Source organism: Ranitomeya imitator, chromosome 5 (genome assembly GCF_032444005.1).
Source record: "Ranitomeya imitator isolate aRanImi1 chromosome 5, aRanImi1.pri, whole genome shotgun sequence".
NCBI lineage: Eukaryota > Metazoa > Chordata > Amphibia > Anura > Dendrobatidae > Ranitomeya > Ranitomeya imitator.
In genome coordinates, this window is record NC_091286.1 from 43,109,842 (window position 1) to 43,127,586 (window position 17,745).

General features: G+C 43.9%; 1 protein-coding gene across 2 annotated transcripts in view; it reads right to left on the minus strand.

The window, feature by feature from the left end:
• ABCG5 (ATP binding cassette subfamily G member 5) overlaps window positions 1–17,745 on the minus strand; it is a 46,602-nt gene that overhangs the window by 20,528 nt on the left and 8,329 nt on the right. Inside the window, exons 2-4 of one of the 2 annotated variants that reach the window (XM_069768604.1) lie at window positions 9,941–10,062; window positions 7,558–7,694; window positions 6,223–6,321 (exon numbers count right to left, since the gene is read on the minus strand). In XM_069768604.1, coding sequence (XP_069624705.1) covers window positions 6,223–6,321; window positions 7,558–7,694; window positions 9,941–10,062 — 358 coding nt within the window. The remainder of the gene's footprint in view (window positions 1–6,222; window positions 6,322–7,557; window positions 7,695–9,940; window positions 10,063–17,745) is intronic. The other variant, XM_069768605.1, reaches the window with a different exon arrangement.

The window sequence follows — 17,745 nt, forward strand, 5'->3', positions numbered from 1 at the left end:
ATAGAACAACTGGCCAATCAATTCTTTTGAGCGGCATACTAACAAAGGATCGTACGTTCCAACAGACCCAACCGGCAGCAGAAAGGTTGTCCAGAACAATCTAGATCTAAGGGATCTTGGTTCCAAAAAGGGAAACGAAGAGTAAGACCAGTCCTGGACCTCAAACTTCTAACAACCTTTCACAAGGTTCTCCTTCTTCGAATGGAGTTCCTCCGCTCAGCCATAACTTCAACATAAAAAGGTGGAGTTTCTGACATCCATCGACATTCGGGATGCTTACCCTCTTCAAAAATTCCTTCGCTTTTCCATTCGTGAACAGCATTTTCAAGTTACAACCTTGTCCTTCAGCCTCGCTACCGCACCCAGAGTGTTCGCAAGGCTCATGGCGGCTGTCATGTTCCTCTTGCACCCTAGAGGCGTGGTCGTCCTGCCCTGTTTGGCCGACTGTCTAGCCGCCCTTCCATGACTACGCTAAGTAGTCTATATCACTTGCAATACCCTCTCACATGGGCAGGCAGCTAAACTTAGACAAGTTCTCCTCATTTCCAGCCCAGCAGATATCCTTTTTGAGGATGATCCGGCACACTTTCAGAAGGATGGTAATCCTCCCTCGTGACAAGGTCATGGCCCTTCAGCAGGGAGCTTGCGCATGTGATCACTCATCCCCTCATTTCATTTGATTTGCTGGGAGGGTTCTGCGGAAAAATGGTGACGACAATGGAAGCAGTTTCCTTCTTTCCGCTCGTTTTCAGCAAGTCAAACAGACTTTCAGACGATAGTCTCTGAGCTCCTTCTTCATCCAGGGCCTTTCTCCCGGTTCCATGGTAATGCCAGTCTTCTTCTCCTGATCATTGCTCTGGAGATCCGAACGGTAGTCCTACAGCAGGTCCACTGCCTTCTGGTGGGTCAATCCATCCGAATTCAATTGGACAATGCCACGGCTGTGCCATACGTCAATCATCTAGCAGGTACCCACGGTGAGGCACCATGGCCGAGGTACCTCACATTCTCTGATGGGCCGAGATCTATCATTTGGTGATCTCGGCAGTACATATCCCAGGAGTAGAACTCTGGGCGTCGAACATATTCAGTCATCAGGGTTTCGCCTCAAGTGAATGTGAACTTCACCCAGAGGTTTTCCATCAGACCTGCCTTCACTGGAGCTCTCCAGTTGTAGATCGGATGGCGTCCAGACTGATCGCCAATGAACTTGACTTCGTGGTTCGACCTCGAGATCCAAGAGCCATCGCACTGCATGCTCTGGTTCTTCCGTGGTACCAGTTTCCATAACTCCCCTTCCACTACTTCCGAAAGCCTTTCGGAAGCAGAAAAGGTCCCAGTGATCCTCAGAAATCCGCACTGACCACATCAGTTTTTTGCTGCGGAGCTGGTAGCTTTCCGCCTTTATGCAACAAAACTGCAAGTAGGGACTTTCTCGCAGGGAGTCTTCACACGTAGTTCTTCCCTATCGCATACCGTTAGATCATTGGGACCTTAATGGTCCTAGAAGTCTTACAGTAGGCTCCTTTTTGTTCCGGACAGACTTTACTATCAGGGAAGGTCGCCCTTTTTTCCTCTGCGATATCCTCATTCTGATGAGTCTTCGGAGCTAGCTGCTCGGTTCTTTCAGACTTTTTTCCCTTATTTCCTTCAAGGCAAGGTTGTCCTCAGGCCATCCCCGTCCCTTGTTACCAAGGTGGTATTGTATTACCACTGTTATGAGGGCATAGTTCTTTCCTCATCTCTTTCGGTACCAGTCCACAAAATGGAATGAGTTCCCCATACGTCTCGAGGACAGCGTCCTTCCGAAGGTTGGACACTTTATCTTGGGCTTCCAGATGTTTACAGGAAGCGTTAGCCGTTTCATCGGCCATGTTAGCCTGGTGGATTCCTTTCACCATCCTGGAGTCCTTCCGTGTTAGATGTCAGCCTATCTCCCTGTCTCTCGTGGGTACTAGGCACCAGGCATCGACAAGGCATGCCTGCAAGCTTGCGGATTCATCCACTCCGCATGCATTCTTGAAGCACTATAATTCCCAGACTTCCACAGATGGGAGTCTGGGAAGATGGACTCTGCAGGCTGCAGTGGTGCACTTGTAAGTAGCAGTTGCACAGGGCCTGATCTGATGTTGTCCCCACCCAGGGACTGCTTTGGGACGTCCCACGGTCTGTGTCTCCCAATGAGGCGAAGGAGGGATTTTTGTGTACTCACCGTAAAATCCTTTTCCCCAAGCCATTCATTGGGGGACACAGCTCCCACCCTGGTATTAGCTTATGTTTGCTCAATCTGATATGCTATACTCTCATATATAATATGACAGCTGTAAGCTCATATGTTGTTATTGATCTCCTACTGTTTTTGCACCGAACTGGTTAGCTGAGAGCCAGCAGGAGGGTGTATACTGCAGGGGAGGAGCTAACTTTCTTTGTATCACTTAGTGTTAGGGTACCGTCACACAGTGAAATTTTGATCGCTACGACGGCACGATTCGTGACGTTCGAGCGATATATCCGTGACGTTCGAGCGATATCGCAATGTCTGACACGCTCCTGCGATCAGGAACCCCGCTGAGAATCGTACGTCGTAGCAGATCGTTTGAAACTTTCTTTCGTCGTCTAGTGTCCCGCTGTGACGGCATGATCGCATGGTGTAACATATATCGTATATGATGTGCGCATAGTAACCAACGGCTTCTACATCGCACATACGTCATGAAATTATCGCTCCAGCGTCGTACATTGCAAAGTGTGACAGCAGTCTACGACGCTGGAGCAATATTGTTACGACGCTGGAGCGTCACGGATCGTACCGTCGTAGCGATCAAAATTTCACTGTGTGACGGTACCCTTAGCCTCCTAGTGGCAGCAGCATACACCCACGGTCTGTGTCCCCCAATGAATGGCTCAAAGAAAAGGATTATATGGTGAGTACACAAAAATCCCTATTTTGGAAGTGTCTTAAAAATTTTGCCCATTCATCAAAAAGAACATTTGGGAGGTCAGACGACACTGATGTTGGGGGAGAGGCCGGGCTCACAATCTCTTTTCTAGTTCATCGCAAAAGTGTTGGATGGGGCTGTGTGCAGGCAGTCATGTACTTCCACAAACTCCTCCAACCATGTCTTTATGGACTTTGCACACTGGACACAGTCATAGGGAACAGAAAAATGGCCTCCCCAAACTGTCCCCATAAGATTAGAAGCTATGATTTTCCCAAATGTCCTATATGAAACAAAGGGGCTGAGGCCAACTCCTGAAAACAGTCCAATGATATTATCTCTCCTCCACCAAACTGTACAGGTGGCACAATGTAGTCAGGCAGGTAACGTCTCGCATTCACCAAACCGAGACTCGCCCGTCAGATGCTAGGTAGCATAACCTGTGACTCCACAGAACACGTTTCCACTGCTCCAGAGTCCAGTGATGGCAGCTTTACACCACGCTATCCAACACCTGGTATTGTGCTTGGTGATGTAAGGCTGCATGCAGCTCCTTGGCCATGAAGGTTCCTGGGGGTGGGGCAGTGTTTGTGCTGATGTTAATACCAGAGGAGGTCTGTACTCTGCAGTTATGGAGTCAGCGGGGCGTTGGTGACTTTTCTGCCCTCTGCTCCTCAGCACTCGGCCCCCGGCTCTGTAACTATCGGGGTCTGCACTTCGTGGCTGATTTATTGTGGTTCCTTCTAGTTCTCAAGAATATCACTCACGGGTGATGGAGGAAGATTTCGGAGGGAAGAAATGTCATGACCTGACTTGATACACCGGTGGCTCCTATTACAAGACCACGCTGGTATCAGAAATCTCTTTACGACATTTTAAGAACTTTTGTGCCCCTCTTATTTATGCCCTAGTTAACTACTTACTCTGCCAATTGTATGTTTTAATTCCTCAAAATTCCACATTCATGTAGAAGACGTACCCACATGATTCCTTACCAACGCTTACAGATAGAGTAAAACTTTCCCTTCTGTTCTAGATTTGTTTTTCTACAAGCCATACACCATCTGTCATTCCTCGCGGTAACCTTTGGCATATGAAGGTAGATAGCGGCAGAGCGGATGTTTAGAAAACTTTCTATAGGTTTATCTCAGTCATATATCGGTATCATGTGCAGTGTTTAAATGGATATAGCGTTAAAAGGGTTGGGCAGATTGAATTCTACATGTCTGATCCTTTTATTTCCACCAGAAAAAAAGGTTTTCTCTTTTCTCCACACTTAAATCACATAAAAAAGCTAAGGGTTCATGTGTTTGGAGGAGACGGGACGGGAGATAACTGCTGGCTGAATGAGTTATAACACACACACCCAAATCTAAGAAAAATAAACAATGTCCAAACTAAATCAGGTATCCATGACTGTGTATGGTATTGAAGGGTTTAATGTCACTAATCCTTATGGCCTAGGAGAGTGGAGGGGTTAAATGCACCATCCTTGGTGGCATAAGGTAGTATGAGTGCGTTAATGCTTGCTATACTGATGGTCTAGAGAAGTGGAAAAGACAATGCCTGTGTCGCTAGTGGTATAAAATAGTGAATCGAGTTAATGCCTGTGTTCATGATGGTCTGAAGTAGTGAACATAGTTAAGGCTTGTGTTCCTGGTTGTCTAGATTAATGACAAGAGTTAATGCCTGTTGCCCTGATGGTCTAGGGTAGTGAAGAGATTTAATGTTTGTGTTCCTGGTGGTCTAGAGTAGTGAACATAGTTAATCCCTGTGTCCCTGGTGATCTAAAGTACTGAAGAGAGTTAATGTCTGTATCCCTGGTGTTTTAGAGTAGTGAACAGAGTTAATGCCTGTGACCCTGGTGGTCTAGAATAGTGAACAGAGTTAATGCATGTGTTCCTGGTGGTCTAAGGTAGTGAAGAGATTTCTTGTTTTTTTTCCCTGGTGGTCTAGAATAGCGAATGGAACTAATGCCTATGTCCTTAATGGTCTAGAGTAGTGAAGAGAGTTCATGTCTGTGTCCCTGATGGTCTAGAGTAGTGAATATAGTTAATGCCTGTGTCCTTGGTGGTCTAGAATAGTGAATAAATGTAATACCCGTGTCCCTGGTGGTTTAGAGTAGTGAACAGAGTTAATACCTTTGTCCCTGGTCATCTACAATAGTGAAGAGAGTTAATACCTGCATCCCTAGTGGTCTAGAATAGTGAACAGAGTTAATGCCTGTATCCCTGGTGGTCTAGAGTAATAAAGAGAGTTAATACCTGTGTCCCTGGTGGTCTAGAGTAATGAAGAGAGTTAATACCTGTGTCCCTGGTGGTCTAGAATAGTGAACAAATTTAACACCGATGTCCCTTGTGCTCTAGAGTACTGAAGAGATTTAATATTTGTGTCCCTGGTGGTCTAGAATAGTCAATAGAACTAATGCTTGTGTCCTTAATGGACTGGAGTGGTAGACAAAGTTATTGTCTGTGTTGCTGGTGGTGTACAGTACCAGTGACTTTAATACCTGTGTTTCCAGTAGTGTAGAGTGACCGAGATTCTCGTGTCTTTTTCCCTGGTGGTCTAGAGTAGCAGAAGTTCTAATGACTATGTCTCTGGCAGGAAATGTTAAAAAAAAAAAAACACTTCTGACCAATCCAACCCAATGTTCTGGCATAGGTACAAACAGGGATGAGCAAGTCCTACCTAGTTCCACCCAGTCACCCCAAAATCCTCCTGGAAAACAGGACTTTTTGGACTGGGGCAAACCTGGATTTTCTGGGATTGTATCTGAAGAACTTTGATACAGTTCAGTTATTCCTTTGTGATTTATTTACCCGTTCATGAGCGCTATCCGTGGTCTTCATATATAGCACTCGCACCTGTGATAGTCTATGGGACCATTCACACGTCCGTGACCGAAAGGTGCATGGAAAATTACCGAGACACGTCCAATTTTGATCAAAATCGGCAAAGGGTCCGTGAAAAAATCAGAACGACTTACACGGACTGTCACATAGCAGAAGGCGGAGAAACTTTTCTTTTTTTATCTCTCCACTTAAAAAAAAAAAGGATAATACTCGGACCAAACTCTTTTCAAAGTCTGATCAGAATAATCGGTCAGTTTTTCTCGCCCATGGAAAAATCGGACGTGTGAATGAAGCCTTCTGGCACTTTATTCTCCTAGTACTGCTTACAGTACTCCTAGTACTGCTTACAGAATTTTGGATAAAAGGGTCTGGAAGGAGGCGATCAGCGCTGTATCATTCTCCTAACACCTGGGCAAACACGAGATAATAACCTTATTCCTGATGGCTTCCTTGGAGTGTTTCTGCAGCGACAGCATGGCCGTGTAGGTCAGCGTTTCTCGCACAGTCAGGTAGGGAAGTAAACTGTCGTGCTGCACGGTGCAAACAAGAGAAATGACTGAAACAGAGAAACGTTTGTGCCATACAGTAGATATACACCTCGATGTACGCAGCTCCAGACTATACAATGGAGGATAGTCATTGGAAACATCACGATTTCTATATAGGAAAATTATTATTTTATATCTTTTTCATACCTGTTGTATCCATGTATTATATCTAAATTCTAAAGTCTGCAACATTCTATCTTCACTCCAAAAAGTGATAAATGTGTAACCAAACACTAAAAACTATATTATAACATTACTGTAGGTGAATAATCAATTAATGACTGCAATATAGGATCCCTCTAGAATTATTACAACGGTTGCTAATAACTATACAATGAATGATACAAAATAATTACAAAAGTCTAAATATAAAAGGTGAAATCAGACGTCCTAATTTATAGTCTATTCTATGTGTATTATCTGTATAATCTATGTTGTCATCGAGGTTTTTGCACTAGTTTTATAGCATGAAAAAGCCAAATTTTGTCTCACGGATTTTAGGCACTTTCAAATGGCGGAAGGGTAAGTGAACCAAAAAAAGTCACAATGCTTACTCCAGTAAGGCTACGTTCACACTAGCGTTGTGCGCCGCTGCGTCGGCGATGCAACACACAACGCACGCAAAAACGCGGCAAAACGCACGCAAAAATGCTGCGTTTTGCGACGCATGCGTCGTTTTTTGCCGAAAATCGGACGCAAGAAAAATGCAACTTGTTGCGTTTTCTTGGTCCGACGCTTGCGGCAAAAAAGACGCATGCGTTGCACAACGCAACAAACAAAAACGCATGCGTCCCCTATGTTAAATATAGGGGCGCATGACGCGTGCGTCGCCGCTGCGTCGCCCGACGCTAACCCGACGCACACTAGCATAACGCTAGTGTGAACGTAGCCTTAGCAAAACGCACGCAAAAACGCTGCATTTTGCGACGCATGCGTAGTTTTTTGCCAAAAATCGGACGCAAGAAAAATGCAACTTGTTGCGTTTTCTTGGTCCGACGCTTGCGGCAAAAAGACACATGCGTCGCACAACGCAACAAACAAAAACGCATGCGTCCCCCATGTTAAATATAGGGGCGCATGACGCGTGCGTCGCCGCTGCGTCGCCCGACGCTAACCCGACGCACACTAGCATAACGCTAGTGTGAACGTAGCCTAAGGGGTGTAGTGTGAAAATTGATGGAACGTTTCTAGAGGAGATTTATTTTTAAAGTATAATACCTGTAAGACATAGGAGAAACAGTCCTGGAATTGTTCCTTCTTTAACTGAGACCCGTTCACATGCACCTCTCCAACCAACGTTCCTTTATGTCCTATTCTTCCAGAAATGGCATCCAGAAGAGTTGTTTTCCCAGATCCTTAAAGGAAAATGTTGTAAGATTACTGTAAGGGCTCGTTCACACTGCCGTATATCCTCTCATGTCTTGATTAAGCAAACTGTCAGTGTGATCCGAGTGTCATCTGAGTGTGAACGGATTCCCTCGCATGAGAGAATCACAGCACAACTGTGGAGAAGATGGAGAACTCAATGTCTCCATCTTCTCCATTGTCCCTGTGCCGGTATATCGGACTGCACTCAGATAAAATGCAAATCCAGTCCGATGTTTCACACCCCCCCAGAGACTTGTAAGGGTGACCGTGATCTGAATAACTGATGCAGTAACGGCATGCCGAATCGGCATGAGAAAACAATTGCAGATCTGCACTGCCGCATAGTATATCATTGGGCCAAGTGCTGTCCGATGAAACATCACATAGGACTCGGCCGTGGTATACACCAGTGTTAGCGAGCTCTTATGCTATATTACAGCGTCACACCTGTCTGTGGGTTGTGCCTGGTATTGCAGCTTGCCCTTATAAAAGCTACTATGATCGCAACTTAATGATCTGGCCCAACTTTTGAACTTCCCAAGAGTTGACTATGTACAGTAGATAGTAGATTCAGAGGTAGATGAAATCTCAGCATTAGTTAATAAATGCAAAATTTTAAACAGACAGAACCTATTCACTCTCCTATGTTTTACCTGTTTTATCAAATGCTTTTAATCCTTATAAAAAATACTTATTTTTAAAGGTGGCTCCTCGATCCCACATGTATAAGTTCACGATCTGCACCATCTTAAAGGGTTTGTCCAAGACTTTAACATTGTTGGCCTATCCTTAGGATAGAACATTAATATTTGATCAGTGGGGGTGCGACACCCAGCACCCCCACCAATCAGCTGTTCTAGGGTTGGCGCCCGCCGGATCTGCTCAATGACGGAGTTGCCCAGCACAGCTACGTTGATGGAATAGTGGCCACAGTCGAGTACTGCAATTTGCCCCATATTGATTTGTATAGGAGTCATGTACAGTACCTGGCTGTGCCCACTATGTGCAGCTCCGTAACTGAAAAACAAAAGAAAAAATGGAAACCAGAGCAAATATAAAAATATTAAATAATTTTTATTACAAAAATAGATACATCATAAGTAATAAATGTATATATATAGACAAACGATTTAAAACAGAAAATGACACCAAAGTGCCACGTCTGTGCAGGAAAATAATATGGAGTCTATCTGTAAGCTTGAACTGAATCAGTCAAGGCTGATAGTAACAGTAGTGATAAATACAGAAAGTATATACATTCAAAGGAGATGTAAATATTCAGTATGGTCTCAGAGTAAATATAAATATTCAGTAGAGTCTTAGTGACATGATTATGAATATAAATATAATTACACCGCAATGATATAAAATATAAGGAAAATCACTAGAAAGGCTCTAAGTAAAAAAATCACATTCCAAAGGGAATCAATATTCCAATATCATATCAATAAAGTGCATAATGCCATAAGGGGTAAGGATTAACCTGCCCACAGACAAGTAATAGATAATAATGTAGGCATAAGGGAAGTGAAGGGGGAAGAAAACCTTACCAAAAGCCAAAAACTGAAAGGATCAGATAAGGGCAAAAAAAAATGCAAGTAAAAAACACAGTTGTATATACAGATAGACGAACCTGCAAAGGACGTGAAAGGAGGAGAACCCCAACGCGCGTTTCGCTTAATGCTTCTTCGGGGGGCCGAGCTGTTCTGTCAGTCTCCGTCACCGGAAACAGCTGATCGGCTGAGGTTCCTGGTGTCGCAATCCCCCCCCGATCCGACATTGATGTCCTATCCTATGGATAGCCATCAATGTTAAAGTCCCGGACAACCTCTTTAAGCTTGATCTATCACTTGCCAGAAATATCTAACTTTCTTCCTTGGTGAAATGCTGCTGTTCTCCTGAATTCCGTATTGTTTTTCTTTTTTTTCCTGTGTCTCTCTATTCCTGAGATATTGCCCCCTCTTCCTTGTATGCAAATTTGATCACATTAGCCAAGTAGGTGTGGTCCTCAACTCTTCTCTGTGAGAGTCTTAAAACACTCCCCTTTGACTAACCTGGCTAGATTTACAAACAACAAAGAGGGGCCCATATCTCTGGAGTGGAGAGGTACAGGTCAGAAGAATAATGCCAGGTTCAGGAGAAACTTATATTTACATTTTTTTATTTTTTATTGTTGTTTGTTTTAAATAAGAGTACGGAGAATCATGTACTAAACAAAGTGTATTCTACTCACCAGAGTTTCCTAAAATTGCCATGATTTGACCACTTTCCACGTAAAAGGAAACATCTCTTAATATTTGCCTTGTCCATTTGTTGTAATATGATTGAACATCCCACCATGGTCCGACACGCTCACTGAAAAGGAAAAAACACAGAATTACTAGAATTACTAGTACAATATAAACTTTATATACTTTTGCTGAAATAATCAGTATGCCTGAGCACCATTTCACAAATTACATGTTCAATGTAATGGGAATCTGTCCGGATGATTTTACTACTGAAACTAGTGGTATGACTTTTTTAGGTCAGGGGTGCATAACCTGTGGCCCGGGGGCCATATGTGACCCGCAATGCCATTCTATGTGGCTTCCAACCATATGGATAGAAAAATGTGTAACACCCCAGTGTCCTGGTTGTTATAGTGGCATTGCTTTCCTCACAGGGAGAGTGATGTCACGCTTGGAAGCGAGCAAGGATCTTCTTTATCAGGCAACCACAAGCATACAACATGTTCACACTCCAGGCCAGAAGGGGGAGCTCTGATCCAGCTTGTGGGTGGCTCCTCTTTATAAATATTCTGGTCTGGAGGGAAAGTCAGTGAGTCAGAGAGCTGGTTCCTGTCAGAGAGACAGAGGGGAAGGAATGCCAGAGAGGAGCTTGTCAAGGAACATCAGCTTTGGCAGAGCTAGTAAGAGAGGAGTGCAGCTGAGCAGACGCCTGCAGCTCCTGGCAGACAGTGAAGAGAGATAAAGGACTGAGGGGCTGTGCAGCCATGAGAAAGAGCTGCAGCTCCTGGACAGAGATAATACAGAAAGACGAACAGATTTGTAGTGAGCGTGCAGGAGAGCGAAGCACAGGTGAGTGACAACTAGGGAGGACAGCTGCGATTGGGCTACCTCCCTGCAAAGCACAGATACCGGTAGCCGGAAGACCAAGGTTGTGAGGGACTCTAAGACTTACAGCCAAAACCGGCAGGACAGCTGAACTACACGTAATGTGTCCGCCCTAATACCCAGAAGACACAGTGGCGCATAGAGACCCGGGTCGTGATAGAGGCCCTATAAAAAGGCTTGAGCCACCTGTCATCCAGGTTAGTGTCCCACCTTTATGGAGGACAGAGAGAACTGTGAGGACCTTAACAGAAGCCATAGGCAGTAAGGGACTACACCACCGCGCTAGTAGGAAGGCTTTTAACTCCACCTGGTAAAGGGGACTCTGAACTCGCTTCCAAGCCGGCTGGACCCTTCCTGTACCTGTGATCTGGTGCGCTGGACTGCGAATGCCTGAAGACTTCAGTAAACCAGGTAAAGAGACTGCAAACCTGTGTCCTCGGTTCTTTATTGCACCATTCACCATCCTCATCTCATCACTGGGAGCCCTGGGGACCTACTTCACCTGTGGGACGTTATACCATCTTAGCTGCCATAACATCACCCCTGTGGACCCCTTTAAGCAGCGTCGGTCCCATCTGACCGAATACCACAGGTGGCGTCACGAACACAAACTTAATTCAAAATCCATTTTAAAGACATTCCCTTTTACTTGGGCGCCCAGGGCAACGGACCGAGTCACCGCCACTGTGACATCCCCTGTAAGTACGAGTACCCCACGGCCCTGGCAGGCGACTCAAATGCTTCTCTGACAGGTTAAAGGGGTTGTCCAGGACTGTATTCATTTTTAACTATGGGCCTAAGAATTAACAGGCAGGTAGATGCTAACTACTTGCCTGTTGTGCCCGGCACAGAACTGTTGGCACAGAGCGGTCGCAGACTGCTCCTGCCAGGAATTCTGTTGCTTCAGCTGACATCATAGGTCAGCGGCTTCTCTTCTGCGATGCTCTTTTCACAGCACGTGACTGCTGATGTTATACTGATTAATAGCCAGCTCCCCACTACCTAACTGCGGGGAGCCGGCTGTCAATCATATTGACATCGGCAGTCATGCGCTGTCAACAGAAAAGAACTGCCCTGTATGAACGGTATGTTCACACTGAGCTTTTTTTATGTCGATTTAGGCCACATTTGCACGTTCATCATTGCATATGTTTCTATTATACTTTCCCTCTAATTGTTCCACTCCTGGTTTTGGCTTACAAATACTGATGGAAAATATTTGGGCTAAATCCACATTAAAAAACTCAGTGTGAACATACCCTTGGGCCACGTTCACACATTCAGGCTGTGTGCACACGTTCCGGATTTTTCACTATAAAAACGCGATAAAACGGGGAAGAAATGCTCACATTAAGCATCCTATTAAAAGAATGCAATCCGCATTTTGTATGCACATGCTGCGTTTTTTTTCCTGAGCGGAAACGCATTCCAGAAAAAAAACGCAGCATGTTCATTAATTTGCAGAATCGTGGGGATTCTGCACACATAGGAATGCATTTATCCGCTTACTTCCCACATGGGGCTATGCCCACCATGCGGGAAGTAAGCGGATCATGTGCGGATGGTACCCAGGGTGGAGGAGAGGAGACTCTCCTCCACGGACTGGGCACCATATCACTGTTAAAAAAAAGAATTATACGTCGGTACTTGGCGGTACATGATAAAGGCATTATCTTTATATTAGTAGTTGATGCTATTCATTAATGCAGTATTGCCGCTAGCTGATGGCCAGGAAAACGTATTCAGCTTTTTTCCTGTGAGGGCAGCCCTGGTCTCTGCATGTTGGGTACTCTGGCACCGCTCTGTTGCTGGCTCGTTACTTGCTATCTGAGCCGACAACAGAGCGCACATAGTTATTATGCAGGGACTAAGATTTACAAAGCTTGTGTGGAAAAAGTGAGATGTGATGGATCACCATGGGCACAAAGTCTAGGTGCAGGGTTTTGTTTTTCTAAACAATTTTGAGAAATGTTTCATTTTATTGTTGTGTTAACTATAAAAAGAATTTAAAAAAAAAAAAAAAGAATTAAAATAAAAAATCGTGATATACTCACCTTCTGATGGCCCCCGGAGTCCTTCCGCCTCTCAGAGGTGCATGCGGCGGCTTCCAGTCACAAGGATGCTGTGTGCGAAGGACCTGCAATGACGTCACGGTCACGTGACCGTGACGTCACCCCAGGTCCTTCTCACACAGCATCCATGGGAACAGAAGCCGCCACGTGCACCGCTGAGGAGATCGGGACACCGGAAGGTGAGAATAACCATTTTTAAAAATTTTTTTTATTATTTTTAACATTAGATCTTTTTACTATTGATGCTGCATAGGCAGCATCTATAGTAAAAAAGTTGGTCACACTATGTTTGACAAGTGTGACCAACCTGTCAATCAGTCTTCCAAGCGATTCTACAGATTGCTTGGAAAACGCTAGTGTTTAGCGGGAATACGCATGCCAATTCTGCATGCAATATACCCACGGCAGGAGTTGCGAATTGCCGCCGGAAATTTCCGCGGCAATTCTGCAACGTGGGCACTTAGCCTCAGTATAGGGTGAGTATTCTACCTTAGTATTTGTAAACCAAAACCAGGAGTGGAACAATCAGGCCGGCGTCACACTAGCGTATTGCATCTGATGCGATATGCTAATGACCCTCGGCTCCTGCTCTGCTGCGAGCAGGAGCCGAGTGTCAAGCGTCTTTGCACCGAGCCTCTCGCACAGAGCGGATCGGAGCACAGCAGCGGAGGAGGCGGAGAAACTAATTTCTCCATCTCCTCCATTGCCGGGGTCAGCGTTTAGCGCACAGCACTCGGATGATATCCAAGTGATGTGCGCTGTCTCACTCGCACCCATAGGCTTATATGGGTGCAAGTGAGCCGAGAGTCGGCCGAGTGTCCGTGACAATCGCAGCATGCTGCGATTGTCTCAGACCGAGGAAAACGGCCGACAAAAAATCGGCTGCTGGGAGCTGCCCCATAGTGTAACAATGGTCCGAGTGCAATGCGATTTTTTTATCGCATTTCACTTGTCCGTTTAAGTCGCCAGTGTGACGCCGGCCTCAGAGTAAAAGTACGGTATAATAGAAACACGTCACCACTTCTGTATTTATCAACCACTCCTGGTTTTGGTTTACAAATACTAAGGTAAAAAACTGACCAAATGGTCAACATTAATAATTAGGAGGATAAAAACATTGATGTGAATGCTCAGTATATTTTTGTTTCCATATCATTTTTTTGTAAATTTCAATAGTCAAGTAAAAATCTCAGACAGAAATAACAGATAAAGTCCAACATTATGTCAATATCTGGGTGATATGTTGGGAAACTACTGTACTATGTAAATTTATTTTGCAGGATGAAGCCATACTCAGGGCTTGTGGGAACAGTGTATATGTCTATTTTGCCCGGACACAGGCTTAATACTCGATGTCAATGTCATGTCACATCCATACAAACAAGGCAGATATCAAAGTTCAGTTTATACACAGTTTGGTTGCAAACTAGAGATATAGCTAGAAAGAACTCTGACCACAAATGACACAACAGTATGAAGCACTGAATGCATAGTAAAAAATTCATACGATATATTATTATTTTCTTTTTCCCACAGTGTAAGCCTGTGTGCACATAGTGAGTTTTTGGTGAGTTTTTGTATGCTACATATCTTTACTGCTTAAAAAATGCTGTGTCTTTAGGCTATGTTCACACATTGCATTTTTGCTGCGTTTTTTTTCTGGATGTAAAAACCTGCTGGAATCTGCTAAAAAGGCAGGTTTTGATACTTTTTTTCTTCATATTTGCTGTGTTTTTATTGCTGCATTTTTGTTGCCGCTTATGTATGTTGATAAAGTTTAGTACCCCCCAAAACAATGATGATGCAATTTCCTTAGGCAATGTGCACACGTTCAGGATTTCTCGCAGAAAATTCCTGAGAAAAAACGGACATTTTCTGCAAGAAATCCGCAAGAAATCTGCATGCGGTTTTGCCACGGTTTGCCGCGGTCTTACTGTGGTTTAACCGCGGTTTTGCCGCGGTTTTTCCGGACATTTCCCAATGCATTTTTAGTGGGAAATCCGCCAAAAAAACCGCAAAATTAATGAACATGCTGCGGTTTTTACCGCAATGCGTTTTTTTCGTGGACAAAAACACATCATGTGCACAAAACATGCGCAATTCATTCTAAATGATGGGATGCTTATTGTATGCGTTTTTTTGCGGTACACAGCCTTAAAGTTTTTGCACCAAAAACGCAGCAAAAACTGATACCGGCTTTTTTTTGCTGCTGTTTTGCAATTACCTATTGTTTGCTGAGGATGAAAAAAACACTGCAAATTCGCAGAAAAAAACACTGAAGGAAGTGACATGCTGTCGTTTTCAAAAACGCAGCAGTTTTCCAAGTCAATCAGAAAAATAAAACCGATGTGTGTGCATGAGATTTTTGAAATCTCATAAACTTTGCTGAAAAATGCAGCAAGAACGCTTAAGTTTAGGTCTAGAATAGTAAAATAATATAATTATGTTAAAAGAAACCCTACATTTTAATTAAAAAAAAGAATTTCAGCAAGAGCAGAAATTCTGTAATACTGTAGATAAGCCCCCAATGTATCCTAAAAGATGAGAAAAGGATATTAGATTATACTCACCCAGGGGCGGTCCCGCTGTTGGTCCGGGTCTGGCGCCTCCCATCTTCATCAGATGATGTCCTCTTCTGGTCTTCATGCTTCGGCGCAGGCGTACTTTGTCAACCCTGTTGAGGGCAGAGGAAAATATTGCAGTGCGCAGGCGCCGGGCCTCTCTGACCTTTCCCGGCGCCTGCGCACTGCAGTACTTTGCTCTGCCCTCAACAGGGCAGACAAAGTACGCCTGTGCCGGAGCCGCAGCGTGAAGACCAGAAGAGGACGTCATCTGATGAAGATGGGAGGCCCCGGACCCGGACCAACAGCGGGACCGCCCTTGGGTGAGTATATTCTAATGTCGTTTTCTCATCTTTTAGGATTCCAGAATGCTGTAGATAAGCCCATGATGCCGGTGGGCTTACCTCACCCGCGATTTTGGGGGTGACAGGTTCCCTTTAAAGAAACTTATCTCTATGTACCAGTACAATAGGCTTGTAAAAAAAAGAATACCAATTAGCTTCTTAGGCAGAAAAATTTCTCCTATACTTAGCAGTGCAGCTTGTATTTCACTATTAAAGTTTCTACCTGCCATTCTACAGGTTATGATAATATTTAAAGGCAAAGTCCAATTATATAGAGACGTATCTTCATGTAACAATACAATTTATTTGTAAAGAAGAAGAATGCCAATTAGATCCTAAAGCAGAGAAAATTCAGTGAAGCTTGTGGCTCACTATTACAGTTTCTGCCTGCCATTGTACAGGTTATGAGAATATTTAAAAGCATCTCTATTAAGCATAAACAGATACTGAGCGCCTTTTCCCCCCATTGTCCTGAGTCAGAAAAAGGAGAGCGCACACAGGAGTGTTCTGAGTGACAAATGGCACAACTGAGTTGCAATACAATCAACATAAGCGTTGCCACTGATCTTCCACATTGGGCCCTCTCCCCATTTGGTCACGTGCAGTTGAACCTCTGAGTCGTTCCCCTATTAATGTTCAGCTATATAGTGGCCCATAGGGAAGGGGGTGCAGTGCAGAAGAAGGGGCAATGTTTATATTGATTGTACTGCAACTCAGTCACTCAAGAAAAAGCTAAGGGAGGTATATTAAATTAAGCTTGAGTACATGGATATTCATAAAGCATATATCTGTATTAACTTTGGCTAGGGACATAATGGTATAAGTCCCTCCATCAATATATAAATGGCGCTGATACGCGCATGCACACCAGTCCCAACATTTTCCTTAACATGCAAAGGTCTCACCATGTCAGTGCACGTCACTGACATCATGGAAACATCATGACATACGGAGGTAGTGAGCGTCGGAACAGGATGCATCTGCGATGTGGGACTGGCGCTTCATACACCAACTGCTTGGCTTAAGACTAAGCTTTTTGGACTATATAAGGCATGCAGGAGAGGACATTACCCACTCTCCCCTCTGAAAGCACCTCAAACAAAACGTGCGTTGTGGCACTTATGGTGGTCTCTATACTATATATACTATGGGTAAAGCCGTGATTCTATCTGTTTCAGATACTTTATTATGCTTGTGTCCCTTTTTTACATTTATCAGCGTTACGCTGTGGTGTATGGGAGCGTATTGCAGCTAATATACATGCATCTGTGGATAATACTCTTTAAGGGGTCCAACCTCTTTTTTGCTTTATCCTCTTTTGAAACCCTACTTTTTGTACTATTTATATTGCTTTTAATATTGTTTAAATAAAATTGTTTTCTATTTTACATGAGTGAATGGTTTTGTGAATACCTTTGGCATCCATATATAATCCATCCATAATTTAAGATTTTAGTGTAAATTGCCTTTACTACATCATCATTATCAATTTTCATGCAGAAAATTGCTTTGGCACCCTGCTGAATCAATCACTACGCTCTTAAAGATAGATCCAAATGTCACTTTTGCCCGCGTCCTGTCTAGATTACCTTGCAATGTTATGCTGGATCTCAAACAGATTTTGCTTCTGTAATCCACGGACAGGCAGACTTTTTTTTTTTTTTTTTTACTATTTTATGCAGTCATTGAGAAGAATAGTCAATAATGTGCTAAAATGATGGCCTGAGTTTATCACCATCATCCTCATCATCATCCTCATCATTATTGTCATCATTATCTAAGCTGCCAGTTTAGGGGTCCCAAATTCACATTTTGCAATCATGGTTCAATTTTTAAAACCATATTTATTATTATTATTATTATTATTATGTAATATATAAAGCTGAATGTGTGTGTGTATGTGTGTGTGTGTGTACAGTATGTATGTCCGGGATTGGCATCTGAA